General features: G+C 53.6%; 1 protein-coding gene across 1 annotated transcript in view; it reads right to left on the reverse strand.

Annotated features, from left to right (window-relative positions):
* Positions 1 to 17,416, reverse strand: part of LIG1 (DNA ligase 1) — a 33,925-nt gene that overhangs the window by 2,355 nt on the left and 14,154 nt on the right. Inside the window, exons 10-25 of the mRNA XM_028129616.2 lie at positions 16,941 to 16,967; positions 16,720 to 16,800; positions 16,416 to 16,472; positions 16,168 to 16,340; positions 14,854 to 15,020; positions 14,369 to 14,445; positions 13,401 to 13,492; positions 13,057 to 13,156; positions 12,156 to 12,241; positions 11,429 to 11,544; positions 10,441 to 10,536; positions 10,069 to 10,179; positions 9,451 to 9,522; positions 3,221 to 3,365; positions 2,996 to 3,078; positions 1,582 to 1,734 (exon numbers count right to left, since the gene is read on the reverse strand). Of these exons, the coding sequence (XP_027985417.2) occupies positions 1,582 to 1,734; positions 2,996 to 3,078; positions 3,221 to 3,365; positions 9,451 to 9,522; positions 10,069 to 10,179; positions 10,441 to 10,536; positions 11,429 to 11,544; positions 12,156 to 12,241; positions 13,057 to 13,156; positions 13,401 to 13,492; positions 14,369 to 14,445; positions 14,854 to 15,020; positions 16,168 to 16,340; positions 16,416 to 16,472; positions 16,720 to 16,800; positions 16,941 to 16,967 (1,636 nt within the window). The remainder of the gene's footprint in view (positions 1 to 1,581; positions 1,735 to 2,995; positions 3,079 to 3,220; positions 3,366 to 9,450; positions 9,523 to 10,068; positions 10,180 to 10,440; positions 10,537 to 11,428; positions 11,545 to 12,155; positions 12,242 to 13,056; positions 13,157 to 13,400; positions 13,493 to 14,368; positions 14,446 to 14,853; positions 15,021 to 16,167; positions 16,341 to 16,415; positions 16,473 to 16,719; positions 16,801 to 16,940; positions 16,968 to 17,416) is intronic.

Here is a 17,416-nt window from a genome sequence, read left to right on the forward strand (position 1 = left end):
GGGAAGGACGGGGCAGGTCAGCGGCCAGCACTGCCTCCCTGCTCCGCTGAGGCCCGAATCTGCACACCAGCGCCCCCAGCCCGCTCCAGCCTAACCAGCACCCACAGAAACCACAGGGTGCTGAGCATCCAGCCAACCCCTCGCAGACCTGGATGGAGAACAAATCTCGGGGCGACAGTCCCTGCTCCTTCTGCTCCGTCTCCCTGGCCCGGAAGTCACTCCCTCGGGCCTCTGACATCCACCTGCCCCATAACTGGTGTCATGTCCAATCGGAACACTGCCAAGAGTTTTCTTTCACTCACCCACCCAGTCAAGGCTAAAAAATACTCCTTGATGCGGGAAAAACAGCAAGATGGACAACTTCAAACCACTGATCTAAAATGTCAACAGAAAGCCCTTTGTACTGAGAGCCTTAAAATCTTCTCACTTTTGCCCGGACAGTGTGGCTCAGTGGTTTAGCATCGACCTATGAACCAGGCGGTCATGGTTTGATTCCCGGTCAGGGCACATGCCCGGGTTGCAGGCTCAATTCCCAGTAGGGGACATGCAGGAGGCAGCAGATCAATGATTCTCTCATCACTGATGTTTCCATCTCTCGCTCCTTCTCCCTTCCTCTCTAAATCAATAAAAATATATTTAACATTTTTTAAAATAAAAATAAAATTTTTTCTCACTTTTGTCCCAGCAACAGCTCTTGCAGAAAAGTATTCTAATAAATTATGTAAAATGGTGACAGACTGGCGGCCACAGATACTTGTGAATTGTAAAGTCTCTTCTACAGACGATGCGTTAACGCATGCGCAGTGCTGACTTATAAGAACAGGCAGCAATGCAACAACTACCCCCCAACCGCAGGAGCCGGTTCGGGAAACTGGGGCCCAGCTGCTGCAAAACTCTAGGGACGCACTCAAGTCATGCGCGTGAAAGTCCTGAATGGCACAGAGAAACCTCCAACACTTCCCGTCTCTACGACCCAGGCAGGGACAGCACGGAAATACAGTACTTCTAGGGAAAAAGCAGGAGAGAGAACTACTCGTGGAGAAGGATCACCATTTTGTAAAGACAAAGCGTTCCCTTCAATGTGACCAGCGGTTGCCTCCAGGCACTGGGATTGTGGGTGATAGCTTACTCTCTTTCTGTGGCACATGTGCGCAGCTTTAAACTAAAGAAAAAAGAAACCTACGTTTCCCAGGATCCCCTGCAGAGGGGCTGGGCCAGGAGCGGAGCTCTGACCAATGCACCTTCCGCAGAAGCTGCTCGCTGGCGGAGGCTGACTCAGGTGGCCCCGCCTCCGGCTGCAGCCACGCTGTGAAGCAGAGGCTGAAGCACGTGGCAAACCCACTGGGGGAAGCAGCAGCCTGCGCCCCTTTCAGACTTTCCATGACACGAGAGAAAAAGAAACCCTTCCCTCACTTAGGCCTCATTGTCTAACTCAGGTCCTGACTGACAGGGCTTCTTGCATCTTTCTATACTCGACTTTATAGGGACAAATAAAGTAAATAAAAACGAGGAAAAGCAGGGAGGTGAGAGCCCCCGATCCGGCCCCCCACCCCCTGCGCCTGCGCCAGCCCAGCCCCGCACCTTGCAGATGGCCTGCAGCTCCTCGCTCTCCTCGTCGTAGGAGGCCAGCAGGAAGCCCCCGTAGCGGCCGGCCCGCTTCCCCCGGCCCAGGTAGGCGCCGATCACCACGAGGTCCAGGGTGTCACCCACGCCGTCCAGGTAGTCCTTCTTCAGCTGGGAGGAGGGAGGGCAGGAGGTGAGGGGGAGAATCACGGGAGTGGTGGCTTGGGAGAGACTGGAGAGGAGTTTCCATAAAGAAGACCGAGCGTGGCCACTGAGAACGGACACGGAACGGGCATCTAGGCTGAAAGAGGAGGGAAAGGCGACTGCCATGGGAGGAGCAGGTGTGACGGAGGGGACAGGCCGGATGGGGAGACCTGGGGTCATGCTGGATCCCCCTTTCCCTCAGTACGGAGACAGGTTCCACTCACTCCTTCACACAGAGAACACTTATCCATTCGTTCCGGAAACACTAATTAGTGCCAACAGTGAGCCGGGCAGGAGCTCAGCCTCGGGATGCACAGAGGCTGTGTCCTAAGACAAGAAAGGTTCCTGCCCTCAGAGCTGCTTACAGTCCGTGGGGGGAGACAGACCACAGACGACTCATAAAGGTGCAGGCCTGGCCAGCTCAACTCCAAACCCTCCCTGCTCCGGTCCTTTTGCCCCTCCTCATGTCCCTCTCCATCAAGCCTCCATCATTCCCACCAAACAACAGCCTCCCGCCTGAGCTCCTGCTTCTGCCCAGCACCCCCACCCGTCACCACTACGGACCAGCCAGAGGACCTGTGCAAAATGACAAGCACATCACGTGCCTTCCTGCTCAGAACCTCTGCTGCCTTCCGAAACCCTGAAGACCCAGTTTTCTTTCACCACAGTCCCCAGGGCGCTGTGTAACCTGGGCCTGCTCTCCACCCTGACCTCACAGCCACGTGCCTCGCTCCCTGTACACACCGAGCTCGTTCTGACCTCAGGGCCTTTGCACTTGCCACTCGCCCTGCCTAGATGTCTGCTCTGATCTTCAGATGTCTGCTCTGATCTCCACGCGGCCGACCTTTCCAGTCTGTGTCTTGACCCAAATGTGGCCTCTGAGGCTTTTTCCAATTGCCCTCACTGCCCTGAGCTGACGTTTCTTCACAGCGCTCATCACCCCCGGACTCTCCCTGTGCCCTGCGGACCGCCTCGCCCGACATGGAAGGCAGGCTCGGGGAGAAGAGAAACCTCATCTGGCTTTCCCGCTGCAGCCTCAGGGCACTGAGCTGGCGATTTCATTAACAAGGACTGGCAGCGGGCAGACCTGAGGCTGCAGCGCGAGGCAGAGGGTCAGGAAAAGGCTCCTGAGCTCAAACAGGGTGAAGTGTAGGACTTGAAGACAACGTCCTGGTCGGGAAGGATCTCCGGGTCCAGGGCTCAGCGGGAAGGCTGGGGGCACAGTCACCTTGAGCCAGTTGTGCGATCTCTTGGCGATCTCGTAGGTGGCATCGACATCCAGGGTTTTCACCATCAGCCCCTCGCAGGAGTCTGAGGAGACACAGAGCGCCGCCCTTGTGAAGCTGGGGCTCACAGCGGCCGGAGCAGGCGAACCGTCCAGGGTGGGCCGGGATCACAGCAGATCACAGCGGCTACTGACCGCAGTGGGGAGGGAGGGGAGCGGCACCCTCACCTTTCACCGATTGCTCCAAGAACTCTGCGATCTGGTCCATGTCCTTGGTGTCCAGGGAGGTGGCGAAGACAAACTCGCCCTCCGTCTCCACGAAGTTCTCCCGGAGCAGCTGCCGGCGTCGGGAAAGGGGCTCACGAATCAGGGACTAAGGGGCAGGCGAGAGAGGAAGGGATGCCATTGTGGAAAGAAAAAGAAAAGTCCCCAAAACAGGGAGCACAAGTCACAGGGGGTTAAGGAAAGCGTGGAGAGGGGAGAACCCGCCGGCATGAGGGCTCTGAGAGTCTAAGTACAGGCTGGCCAGCGGCCCGGGGGCTGGGGACCTTTTAGATCCCGGGGACGCCAGGGGCGTAAGACAGGGAGCCTCGGCCCTGCTGGAGCTTGGACGGTCTCTTGTAGCTAAGACTATTGATCCTTTTTTAACACCAGTCGAATCGAGGCAGAAAGAAGCCTCCGATCATTGTGCTCTAACACAGACATGCTCCTGAGAGGGTGTTTTCTATGTTTATGCACAGCAGCAACCTCTTCCCATGAAGAACCGAATTCTACTATATTCTCAGCTCTGCAGGAGACTCCCATCTTTGTCACAGCAGCTCAACTCTGCCCCTTTAGGACAGAAAGAAGCTGAATGTGCAATTACCTGCCCACTCTGGTAGCCACTGTGCTGGGAACTGTCTAGTAAACACATAGTGTGACCATTTTTAACTCTGGAATTTCTGGAGCCACGTAGCTCAGTTGGTTCGAGTGTTGTCCCAATGCACCAAGGTTGTGGGTTCAATCCCCAGTCAGGGTACATACAAGAACCAGCCAGGGAATGCATAAATAAGTGGAACAACAAATCAATGTGGGGCTTTTCCTCTCTCCCTCCTCTCTCTCTCTCTCAAATCTCAAATAAAAAAAAATTTTTTAAGAAGTAGGGAAAATAGCAGCATAGGTAAACATAGTACTCATCACCTCCCACAACCACATCGAAATTTACAACTAAAATACAGAACCACCATCATTCAGAACCACCTGAAATCTAGCTGAATAGAAGTCCTACAACCAAGAAATTAAAGAAGAAGCACATCAAGACTGGTAGGAGGGGCAGAATCAAGGAACCAGCTGGTCCCATATCCACATGTGGTGGCTTAAAATTGGGAGGGATTATCTTGGCTGTGAAGGTTTCCCTCGGGAGCGAGGGGTCCCAGTCCTACACCAGGCCCCCAGCCCAGAGTTCCAGTGCTGGGAATAAAAGTCCCTGTAACTTTGCACTATAAAAACCAGCAGGGATGTGGCTGAGTGACATGGAGGCTACATGAGTCCCAGGTGTTCCTCTTAAAGGGCCCGCACACAGATTTACTAGTAGTACTCAGATCCCATCCCTTTGAGTTCCAGCACTGAGGCAGCAGTTTGAAAGGAACCTGGGACATTCAGGGAGGAACTAACTTGTCTGGTTTCAGGGCAAGAGCTGGAGGGGCAGCTTTCTCCCACACAGAAGTGCTGGCAGAGTTCCGTTGCTGAGCCCTCCCTGCCACATATCCGACTGGCAGGCACCATATCTGCATCTCCCCATCAGCCTGGCTCACACTTTTCACCCTGCCCTGTTGATTCCATTTCCCTGCCCCTCCCTACTTGCAGGCTCATCAAGCAATTTCCAGTGGCTTATCCATACAACTGGCCTCTCTTGCCTTATGCTTTGGACTGTCCTAAAATCTCTCAATTAAGCAGAAGCTGGCATCAGCATGCCCTTACCTCTCAATACGTGGCCCCAGACCCAAAGCTAGCAGCAGCCTGCCCTGGTTCACAGCTTGGCCTCTCCTGGGTACGTACAAGCTCAATACAAGAAGCAGCCATCTACAGATTGCTTTGTAGCTTTTTCGGGGTGGCCCTGGGCAGGGCACAGGCAGAGGCTGACCTTACACCTCCTGGGAGGCCCCAGGGCCAGTGCACCAGAGAGTCAACTTCAGACCACGCCGGATTACAACCCTACCACCTCCACAAGTCACACACTCAAGGGGCGGACTCGGTGAGCACCAAAGCCATGTCACAAATGAAAAAAACAGAGAAATCTCTAGAAAAAGAACTAAATGAAATGGAAGCAAGAAAACTATCAGATACAAAGTTCAAAACAATGGTTATAAGGAAGCTCAAGGAACTTCAAGAAACTTCGTGAGAACATCAACAACATGAAAAAAAAACAACAGTCAGAAAGGAAGCATATAATAACTGAAATAAAGAATAATTTACAGGGATCAACAGCAGAATAGAGGACACCATGTAACAAATCAAGAATTTGGAATATAAAGAAGCAAAACTACCCAATCAGAAGAGCAAAAAGAAAAAAGAATGCAAAAATATGAAGATAGTGTAAGGAGCCTCTGGGACAACTTCAAGTGTACCAACATTCGCATCATGGGGGTACTGGAAGGAGAATAAAGGAAGCAAGAAATCGCCGAAACCGGTTTGGCTCAGTGGATAGAGCATCAGCCTGCGGACTCAAGGGTCCCAGGTTCGATTCTGGTCAAGGGCATGTACCTTGGTTGCAGGCACATCCCCAGTAGGGGGTGTGCAAGAGGCAGATGATCGATGTCTCTCTCTCATCGATGTTTCTAACTCTCTATCCCTCTCTCTTCCTCTCTGTAAAAAATCAATAAAATATATTTAAAAAAAAAAAAAAGGAAGCAAGAAATCAAAAACCTATTTGAAAAAATAATGACAGAAAACTTCCTGTACCTGGTGCGAGAAATAGACATACAAGTCCAGGAAGCACAGAGAATCCCAAACAAGCTGAACCCAAAGAAGCCCACACCAAGGCACATAATAATGAAAATGCCAAGAGTTAAAGACAAAGAGAGAATCTTAAAAGCAACAAGAGAAAAGCAGTTAGTTACCTACAAGGGAGCACCCATATGACTGTCAGCTGATATCTCAACAGAAATTATGCAGGCCAGAAGGGAATGGCAAGAAATATTCAAAGTGATGAAAAGCAAGGACCTACAACCAAGACTACTCCATCCAGCAAAGCTATCATTTAGAATTGAAGGTCAGATAGAACTTCCCACACAAGGAAAAGCTAAAGGAGCTCATCAACATCAAATCAGTACTACACGAAATGTTAAAGTCAAGGAGAAGCCCTAAATGGTTTAGCTCAGTGGATAGAGTGTCGGCCTGTGGACTGAAAGGTCCCAGGTTCGATTCCAGTCAAGGGCATGTACCTTGGTTGCGGGCACATCCCCAGTAGGAGGTGTGAAGGAGGCAGCTGGTCGATGTCTCTCTCTCATTGATGTTTCTAACTCTCTATCCCTCTCCCTTCCTCTCTATAAAAAAAAATCAATAAAATATATTTTAAAAATAAAAATAAAAAGTCAAGGAGAAGGAGGAGGAGGAGGAGAGGAAGAAAAAGAGGAGGAAGAAGGAGAAAAAGAAGAAATAAAAGATAAAAAATATAAACAATAAAATGGCAATAAAAGCATATCTATCAACAATTGAATCTAAAAATCAAAATAAATGAACAAGAAATTTAATGAACAAAATAAAGTGATGAAGCAAACAGAACAAGAGGCATGGAAACAAGGAACAGACTGACAAATCTCAGAGAGAAGGGGGAGGAGAACACGGAAGACATTAACCAAAGAACTTACATGCATATATACATTACCTACAGACACAGACAACAGGGTGTGAAGGCCTGGGGTGAAGGGAACCAGGTGGAGGCGGGTAATGAGGGGGAGAAGAGGGGGACATCTGTAGTACTCTCAACAATAAAGGTTTAAAAAAAAGAAATAGTTAACATATATTAACTTTAATAATATATTTTACTTAACACAATACCTAAAATATTATCATGTTAACAGATGATCAATAAAAAATTATTAATAAGGTAGTTTAGCTTATCTTTCCTTGGACTAAGTATTCCAAGTTCAGTGTGTATTTCACCCGTAGAGACATCTCATTCAGACCTGTCACATTTCAAGGGCACAACTGCTCCATGGGACTGGAGGCTGCTGCACTGGGCAGCACAGCTCAGCTGATCTTTATGCTCTCAGGTAGGGGTTCCCACATTTTACAGATGAGAGATCTGAGGCTCAGAGAGGTTAAGTCATTTGCCCAAAGTCACCAGCTGAGAAATGTGTGGCTGGGATACCGAGCCTATGTGGTCTGACTCCGGAATCTGCTCTAACTTCACCATTACAGTTATTCTCTCATCTTTCTGTACAAAGTGTTCACTGGGGTGATTTTACAAAAGAAAAACACTGCTGATGGAAAAAAAACTTAAATGTCCGCCTTAAACGTGAAAATAGTTTAAAATCACTGTAAGAGAGGAACTAAAAGAACGGCCACAGCACCACAGCAGAGGGACCAGGCACACCAAGCACGGAGGGGACTGAGCGGGTCTCATGGAAAAGTGATTCAAAGCAGCGGGAGAAATGAATTCAGTCAATAAACACCTGATTGGACAACTCACCCGCCATCTGGTAAAAGGAAAGCCAGGGCACCCACTTCCTGCCTGACACGCACACATGTGTCAATTCCCACTAGAACACAAACTGTGAAGATACCAGAAGAAAAGCTCAGTGAAAACTTTTAGAATCCCAGGAAAAGGATGACCTTTTTCCTTCTTTAATCTCAGGGATGAGAATGCATTAAGGGGGGAAAATGTTATGTTTGACTAAATATAAAATAACAGTTAAAAACAAGTTCTATGCAGCAAAAAAGACCATCAGTCAAGTTAAAAGGCAAATAAGAAGAAATATGTGTAACGCTCATGACACAAAGGATCCCGCAGAGCAGGGACAATCAAAACATGAAGGAAAAAAACACAGAGCATCTAATATTTGAGATTTCCCCCCAAAGACCTGGGAAACCAAGTCAGAATTCCACTGGTCTTCCTACAGTTACTTTTTGAGGTTAAATGCTGTTTCTCATTTGCATCGTAAGGTGGTTTAGACACTGGATGCATGTCAGCACTGGGGCCACGAACTGGCCTCCTGGAGAAAGACAAGAATAAGAACCCAGAAGACAAGTCACAAGTGAGCAAGTCACAGAGCAAATGCCGTGCCCACAGCCCGAAAAGACTCCACCTCACTAGTAAGTGGGCAGGGAAAGTTGTCGATGTTCAGCTACCAGATCGTCAACGATTATCTGGAGGAAGATGGCGACAGCAGCTAATTTTATCAAAGTCTCCATGTGCCAGCCACGGCGCTCCACGCCCACGTCCCACACTTAACCTGCCTGTAACAGACAGAGCAGGTGCTGTTAGCGCTTCAATCACAGATAAGGAAACTGAGACACAGAGAGGCTGAGCCAGTCATCTGCGGCCACACAGCTAGGAGGGGAGAGCGGGGAAATGAAAGTCGATGGCCTGGCTAGATTCTTAACCTGTACCTACCCTGGGGCAGCGGTTCTCAGACTTCTGTTTCAGAATCCCTTCACAGTCTTGAAATGTATGGAGAACTCACTCCAAAGAACTTCTGTGTATGTGGGTTACATCTCTCAATATTTACCATATGGTATTAATACAATATTAGTTATATCACATATTTATATTCATCACATTAAAAGTGAGGATCTTGCCCAGCTGGTGTGGCTCAGTGGTTGAGTGCTGACCAATGAACAACCAAGAGGTCACAGGTTCAACTTCCCAGTCAGGGCACATGCCCAGGTTGCAGGCTGGATTCCCAGGAGCGGGTGTGCAGGAGGCACCTGATTGATGTTTCTATCTATCCCTCTCCCTTCCTCTCTAAATAAATAAATAAATAAAAAATAAATAAATAAAAACATATTTTTAAAATAATAATAAATGATGATGCTTGGCCAGCGTGGCACAGTGGTTGAGTGTCCACCTATGAACCAGGAGGTCACAGTTCGATTCATTGATGTTTCTATCTCTCCCCCCCTCTCCTTTCCTCTCTGAAATCAATAAAAATAAAGTTTAAAATAATAATAAATAAATATATAATAAAACTGATGATCTCAAAAACATTGGCTTAACACAGGCTGGATCCTCACATCTGCTTCAGGCAGCCACACTACATGGAGAAAATCCGCCTCACAGATGTGCAGTTGGGTAGGGAGGGCCTCCCAGACTCCTGAAGGGTCCTGGGGACCCACACAACTCCTTGGACCATGGAGCACTACTGCCCAGGAGTGGCCTCCCAACTCAGTGACGTGACAGAGTGAGAAGAGAAACTCAGACCGCTGGCTCCCAAGCTCACCCCTCGGCTGCCCCGGGAAGTGAAGCCGGAACTCACCTCTCCATTGAGGTAGATGAGATCGAAGGCGTACAAACACACCTGCACCTGGATCTCCGCTGCATCCACCTCCTGGGTTGGGGCAGAAGAGAGCAGGTGGGAAAGGTGAGTCGGGCCTGACTGGGTCCCCTCCCATCCCGCCTGAGGCAGACACTGCTGTCACCCACCACTCTGTCCTGCTCCCACCTAACAGGCCACACAGCTGGGAGGGTGGCAATGCTGCCACCCCAGACACTGAACTGTGATGGCTCTCAGCTGATCCCAACCTCTCCCCCCTTTGTCAGGCATTTGTTCTCAGCCTCCCTCGCAGCTAATGGTGGTGACAGGACACAACGCTGGCCAATGAGAACAAAGAAGTTTGCTGGGGTGTAGGCTGTGGGGGCTCCTGGAACAGACCCTCTTTCATAATAAAACACGGAGATGTAGGAAAATAGCTCTTCCTCTTTCTACTTGGCCTGCTGGGATGAGAATGCAATGGCTGGAGCTGTGGCAGCCAGGTCGCACAGGCTGAGACCTGCATCCTGACAAACACTCTGACCCTCTGGGGACTGGGCAGGACTGGGAGGAAGACGAGGGAGTGGGGGACCCTGGCAGGCAGTGAAGTGGGGCTGAGGCTACCTTGCGTTTGCGGGTGGTGAGCACTTGGAATGGCTGTATCTGCTTCTTCTCCCGGTCCCAAGCCACGGCTTCTGTGTCCAGGATGAAAGATGTGACTGACGGGAGTTTAATCTGAAAGTAGAAGGGGAAACCCAGGGCTGGTGGGAGGTGGAGGACGAGGCCAAAAGGCAGACTCAGGGGAACAAATGTCCTTTTCCTGCTGTAGCTCTCAAGGTCCACTGACAACTTGAAACCAAACTCAGAGAGACACATGGACACGGACCCAGTATCCCGGGCTGCACCGAGCTGGCCTGGGCCAACCCCGGCTCTTTGCAGCAGTAACTGCAGCCCCTGCCGGAGGGAAGAGAGAGAAGGGGGGTGGCAGACACCCACCTTGGGGATGCGGCTGATGATGTCAGGGTACTTTCCGGTATTGTCTTCCTGATTCCTGCTGAAGATCTTCACCTCCCCGCCTTCCAGAAAATGGATCTTTGACAGTGGGGGAGGGGAGAGGAAGTCAGAGCCCAGTCCACCCCAGGAAGCCCCTCCTTTCTCTTCTGACCCCACTTTACTGGGGGAAGCTCGGAAGCTGGACTGGTTCAGAGACCTGAGCAAATTGTCTCCTTTCGAACAGCATCTCCCACCCTCGTCCTTCTCGTCATCCCAGGCCCGCCCCTCTCCGTCCGCACAGGGGTCTTTCTGTGTGATCTGTCTGGATGTTGTTATGCTGTGACTATTATCCTGGGTTTCATTGTTAACATATTTACTGTAATACAGCCTGGTTATAGTGCTCAAGCAGAGTACATCGATGCCACTTTATACATATATTATCGTAAGAAATAGTTGTGTGGGGTGTAACATATATGACTTAAAACATGTATGTATAGTATTTCAAATGACTGTCACTGTTGTAAGTCACTTTGTTTCTTATTTTTCTCTGTGTTTTGAAGATCCATCTGTGACACGATGCCCAGCCATCCCCAGGCGATGAACAGAAAAGCTACGAGCACCCTTACAGACCCGACAGGGGTCTCCAGCCCTGGGTCACAGGACACACGCCTGTGTAACTGCTCCTATGCTTACGCGGCATCTGCTACACTGAGCACCCCCACCTGCAGGGCACGAGCACAGCTGACTTCTTGAGCTCCCACTGCTGTGGGTCAGGAATTTTGGCGACTTTACCAAATAAAATCGATTTTCAAATCAGCCAGTGAGGGGGTGGTTACTGCACCCATTGCACCGAGGTGGGAACTAAGCCCCGAGGCGTGCAGGGCAGACGGGCAGTCCGTGGAGGCCGGGTCTGCGCTGGGGTCCGGCTGCCCCCACGACCCTGCTCTCCGGCCCTGTCCACTCTGCGGAAGGGATGCATCAACCCCCTTACCTGTGCCCTCTGCCCGTCGTATTTGTACTCGCAGGTGAAAGCGGCCTCATCGAAGCGTTTCAGGACCTCGCTGACGCCCCGGGTGGGGTGGGCCAACATTGGTTTCAGGGGGACCCCTGGGAGGGGAGGAGAGGGAGAGTTAGGGAAGATGGGCAGAGGGACCACTAACTGTGCGACTGCTAACTGCACACAAGCGATGTGTGTAGGGTCTGGGTCACACCCTCACAGGAATCTGGCTGTCCCCTCTTTCCATATCTAGGACGGAGACGTCAGCCATCTGTGATTACGTGCATTAGGGTGACAATCTTGGGATAACAGGGTGGCAAGAGAAGAAACCTGGGTCCCTGGGTGATCCCAGAGCGTAGCCGAATGCCCTCCCTGGCCGCCGCCTTCCTCTGGACTCGGGTGTGAGAGACTCTGTCTGGCCTGACCCACTGCCCTTGGGGAATCCTGCAGCAGCAGCCTCATACCCGACCTAGACGGAGCGGAGCTCCAGGGGGAAGGAATGGGCTGGGCCCCAGGGAACAACACTCCACCCTGGGACAAAGGTTCTGCGGGTTCTGAGAGAAGCGCCTGGAGGGGTGCCCTCACCGCCTCCCTGGAGGGCAGAACCACGGCCAAGAGGAGGGAGAGGAGCCTGAAGGAGGGGCAGCCCCGGCTCCCACCCGAGCCGGCGGTGCACAGCGTGAGGCTGTGGCCAGACCTTCAAGGCCCCGGGGGGCTGTACCTGGACTCAGCTTGCAGTGCTCCGGGAGCCCTTCCAGGCCATGCTCCAGCAGCACGGGGACGATCCGGTCCAGGTCGGGCACCTGGCTGGGGTGGGGGCGGGAGAATAGGTGGGAGTGTCCTTCCAGAGCTCAAAAGTCAGGCAGCCTGGAAGCTCTGCTCTCTGGCTGCAAGATACACCTCTGCCTGCCAGTCCCCTGGTCCCTGGTCGGCCCCCACCTCTCCCCGAGTCCTCTGTCCCTGGTCCCTGGTCGGCCCCCACCTCTCCCTGAGTCCTCTGTCCCTGGTCCCTGGCCGGCCCCCACCTCTCCCTGAGTCCTCTGTCCCTGGTCCCTGGCCGGCCCCCACCTCTCCCTGAGTCCTCCTGTCACTCTGCCTCTGCTATCTGCCCCGTCCTCCCTGTGTCACTACACATCACTCTGACCCTATGTCCCTTAGTCTGAGCTGCCTTCGGCTCCCATCTGTCATCTTAATGACACGTTAGAAGCACTCAAGGACGTTAAAAGCAAAACAAAACACAATATTTCTTCGAGGCCAGGCTCCACCTCCCAGAGGTGCTGATTTACTGGTTGAGGGGACGGGGGAGAGTGAGAGCACGTCTGTAACCCCCATGCGCAGGCAGACCTGAGACCCCTGCCCCGCCTGGGGCTCTGCAGGGCTACTCAGTCCCTGTGCCCAGCACCCTGCGGTCCTGGCCCAGAGCAGGTGCCCCGGGGCATGTGTGGAATTGCTCATCGGCCCTCCTGCCGCTGACACTCTGGGCTGTCACCGTCTCGCTGTGGAGGCTGCAGGCCCAGTCCCTCCACATGGCTCTCCCTGGAGCCCTGTCACGCCGCACATATCTGACCCCCCGCTGGGCATCAGTCCCCAGCGGCTCCTAGATTCACGGCCCCGGGTCTCACCAGAACGTCTGCTTCAGGATCATGCCTTGTTCCTCCAGCCACGTCTTTCTGGCCTCTGCTGTCTTGCCCTTCCCAGCATCCACCACGGCCGGCGGGAATTCTAAGACAAGAGCCAACAGAAGAGGCTTTGGGATGGCCCAACCCCCTCAGCTACCCCAGGGTCCACAGTGGGTGGGGTGCTACAGACAAGGAATGGAAACGGGTGCCGGGGACACTTTCCTCAGGGAAGGCGTCTGGAGTGGCAGCAGGAGGCAGAACCACTGGGGAGGGGTGTGTGGGCTTCCGAGAAGAAGGGACGCCCGGGTTAACTCAAGGGGTGGGCACAGGACCACATGGGGGCTCACCTTGGCCTGGAGGCGTGAGGCTCACGGCCTGGGCGAGGGCGGCCAGCACCGACTGCTCTGCCAGCCCGAGGCGCAGCCGTCCACTCAGGGCTCTGGGAGAGAGAGCGGGTGAGGGGCAGTGGGCTTCCCACACCTGTCCAATCCTGCCCTCTACACCTTCCTCTGCTCCTCCAGTCTCCCCCACCCCTTGTAGACCCTCTCCTCAAAAACCAAAACAACCTTCAGAGCCAGAAGGGGCCCAAACATCACACAGCCCCACTTAACAGATGAGGAAACCGAGGCCAGTAACCATCACCACTGGCATTTCCTGGGGGCAGAACCATGTGCCTCACAGGTGTCTTCGCCTTTCATCTCATCTAAAAAGTGGTGAGGCTTGGGTGAGGTCAGCTGCCACCTCCTGGGGAGGGGGAGGCGGGGCAAAGCCCGCCTGGAAGCAGAACAGAGTCTGCCCCAGTGGCGCCCAAGAGCGTGATGGGCAAGGACCTGTCACGGCCCAGGCCTTGACATGAGCCAGTGACTTGGAGCGCGAGGCTTACCCTCCCTGTGCCTCCACCTCCCCTCTGAAAACTGGGTGAGGAAACCGCCTGCCTCTCAGAGCTGCAGGAGGCACTGATGGGATGAAGCACGTGGCCCAGGGCAGGGCACCCAAGAAATACTCCAGGATGTCCATGGTGTTTCGCTGTCACGGCAACCACCTGGCCCCCACGCTCACTGCCGGGCTCAGGCCAAGGCAGACATCACTAATCAATCATGGCACTCTTCACCCACGAGCCCCCGATTCTTCTCCGGGCAGGACCACCAAGGAGAGGAGCTGGCCCCTGAAGGAGACCTGTGTCCCCATTCCCACAGGGCTGGTTCCTCACGCAGTGCATGCTGCTCTCATCTTAGGGGCTCCAGGAACCGGCCGGGGTTCCAACTGCCCGTCCCTCCTGCCTCCACCTCTCCCGCCTCCCAGCCCACACACTCACCTGGTGATGAATCGGGCTTCTGAGTGGCGGCAGGCCACAAAGAGGCCTTTGATGATGTCCATCTTCCTGGCTGTGGACTGAGGAGGTGGGGGCAGAGCAGTCAGGCCCAGGGTGAAGGGAGAGGACCACACCTCCTCCCGGCCATCCAGCTGCCTGGAGAGATGCCGCCCTCACTGCACCCACCTTCCCGCTCCCCCAGCCCCATGCTCAGTAGGAAGGGCCCACTCTTTGCCTCCCTAGCTTTGTTCAGCAAATAATTACTGAGTCTGGCCACAGCTAGCACTAGGTCAGGTGCCAGGATCTCAAGAGGAGGTTCCCACTGCCTTGAGCGGGGAGAAGGGAGCTCTGCACCCCTCACGGAACTGATGCGATCCAGCCCCGAAGAGTCTAACCAGCCACCCCCATGCCACAGGCATGGCACTGGGTCCCCAAGGCGAAGAGAACAGGGTTGGGGGTTCTGGGGCGAGCGGCCCTGCCCCACTCACAGCGTTGCCAGTGAGCCGGGCGATGTCTCGGAATTTGGCGATGACCCCGGAGGCGGTGAGGGCGGGCGGGGGCAGCATGAGTCTCTGGGTGCTGCGGCTGTTCTCGGCCACCAGCCCCACGTCGCCCGTCTCGGCTGCCTCAGCCCGCACCGACTCGAGCTGCCGACCTTGGGGGGCAGAGTGTGAGGAGCAGGGTGAGGCCCGTGGCTGCATGTCGACTTTCTCTGGCATTTTCTCCAGCTACGTGTGCTCGTGGCAAGCCCCCAACTTCCCCATCCCTAGTGCCCACCCACTTCTTGAAATGGCTCATCCAACGTCTGCCTCCATTACATCAGGTGTGAGACGCCTATCAGCCGTCCACATGGAGTACGGTAAGCAGCTGGATGAACCCGTCTACACTAGGGTAGTGGTAGTGTCGGTGTGTACATGGGGTTCAAAGCCACGGGGTAGGATGAGATTACCAGGGGGGAGTACAGACAGAGGAGGCCAAAGCACCCTTGCCTGCCCCCTAGTTAACTGCGAATACCACCCAACAGTGTCCACAGGCCTTCGCTTTTTCTTTTGTTACCCTATTTTTTTATTTTTACTGATTTCAGAGAGAGGAAAGAAGAAACAGGAAGAGAGACAGAGAGAGAGAGAAACATCGATGTGTTGCTCCACTTATTTATGCATCCCTTGGTTGATTCTTGTATGTGTCCTGACCGGGGATCGAACCGCAACCTTGGTGTATCGGGATGACACTCTAACCAACTGAGCGTCCTGGCCAGGCCCGCTCTGAACTTCCTGAAGTGACCAATTTAAACACACACATGTGTCTGGGCCTCGCTCACTGCCCAGACTGGGCCCACGGGCACCCCTGGCTGTAAGAGCAGGGGTGGGAAGTGGAGACGGAGCTATCACACAGCTGTGACCAGCAGTTCTCACTCCATCGGAGCCAACCGCCCCTTTCCTCACAGTAGAGGCTGGAGCAGGCAGCTGCGAGGCTGGGGTCGCTGCCCAGCAGTGCCACAGGCTGAGCCCTCTGCCCTCTGTGCCCCGTCCTTGGCGCCTTACTGCTAAGGTACCTTACTGCTAAGGTCTCTCTTTTCTATGCTGAAAAGAAACGCAGAGCCGGCACTCTACCGACACGTCATTTCAATACAACCATGACTCTAACACACACAAGGAACTGGCCCCTCACACCCTGCCGATCTGTCCCACCAGGTCCTCCTCACTCACTGCCTTCGGAGTCCCTCTCCATCATCTCAGACCCTCCCGGCCTCTCTGCCTTCTCCAAGCTCCCTCCTGCCGAACGTCCGCCACAGCCCTCCTCACCTGTGGCCTGGGCCACCGCCTTGAGAAGGACACCATCCCCAACGCCGAGCTCCAGGCCCTGCTGGGGCGGCCCGAGGCAGTTGAGGCTGAGGTAGAGGATGGGGAGGAGGTCTGGAGGTGACAGGGCCACCACGGAGCGAAGCAGGTTGCTCAGCGTCTCCACCATCCGGAGCCTGGAGAAGGGAGGGACTGCCAGGCAAGGGACAGAGCGGAGAGCACCCGCCCCGCCCCGCCGGCCTGACTCTTACCGAGCAGAAACCTCCTCGATCTTCTCAAACGTCCGGGCCACAGCCAGATAAGGGACCCTGGGAAGGGGAAGGAGACACAAGAGCAGCATGTAAACCCACGCTGTCCTCCACCCACCTGCCTCCCTGAGGATGGCCTTGCTATATCCAAACGCATGCCCACCCCCAATCCCGCCTGCTCCCCGGGGTTTTCTCTCTGTCCCCTTCAATGCTGCTGTGTCCCCAAAACACAGCGGAGACCCTTGACAGTGTCCTGCGACTGGTCTCCTGAGAGGCCCCAGGCAGGGCGGGCAGGACGAAGCCTCACTTCTGGCCCTGCGTCCAGCATGCGTCCTGGATGGGATGGTAGTTTTTCTTGGCAGGGTTGTAGCTGGATGGGTCCAGGGGGCTGCGGAGGCAAAGGGGAGATTAGGTAAGCTAGATGGCTGGGTGAGGAGAAGCCACTCCTCCTACTAGCATTTACTGAGCACCTACCATGGCCAGGCACTGTTCTAGGCACAGAAGTAAATGAGAATAAAGTTTGCTAACCTGGAGCTCACATCCGAGTGGGAGAGTCTGGGGGAGAAAATATATAAACAAATAATTTTAGATATTAGAAAACATTTCAGAAAACAAAATAAAACCAAGTAGAGGGAGAAAGCAGGTTGATAGATGCTACTTCAGAGGGTGTTTGGGGAAGGTCTGAGCGGATACATCTGAGCAGAATGACACGAAGGGTGAGCAGAGTGTTTGTTTATCAGGGAAACGAGCATCCCAGGCAGGGCGAACAGCAAATGCAAAGGCCCTGAGGTAGAGACACGCTCCACATGTTTGAGGAACAGAAAAGGGGTCAGCGTGGTTACAGTGGAGCATGGTTTTTGGTGTCCACTCTACGAGACCTCTGGGCTTCCCACCAGCCTTCCCTCGCTCACTCTAGTGGACAGCACGAGGGTGAGGTCACTGGGCGCCACGAAGTGCCAGGCACTGTGCTAAGAGCACCCAGCTGCTGGCAAGCAGCCCTGCAG

Source organism: Eptesicus fuscus, chromosome 21 (genome assembly GCF_027574615.1).
Source record: "Eptesicus fuscus isolate TK198812 chromosome 21, DD_ASM_mEF_20220401, whole genome shotgun sequence".
In the NCBI taxonomy this organism is placed as follows: domain Eukaryota; kingdom Metazoa; phylum Chordata; class Mammalia; order Chiroptera; family Vespertilionidae; genus Eptesicus; species Eptesicus fuscus.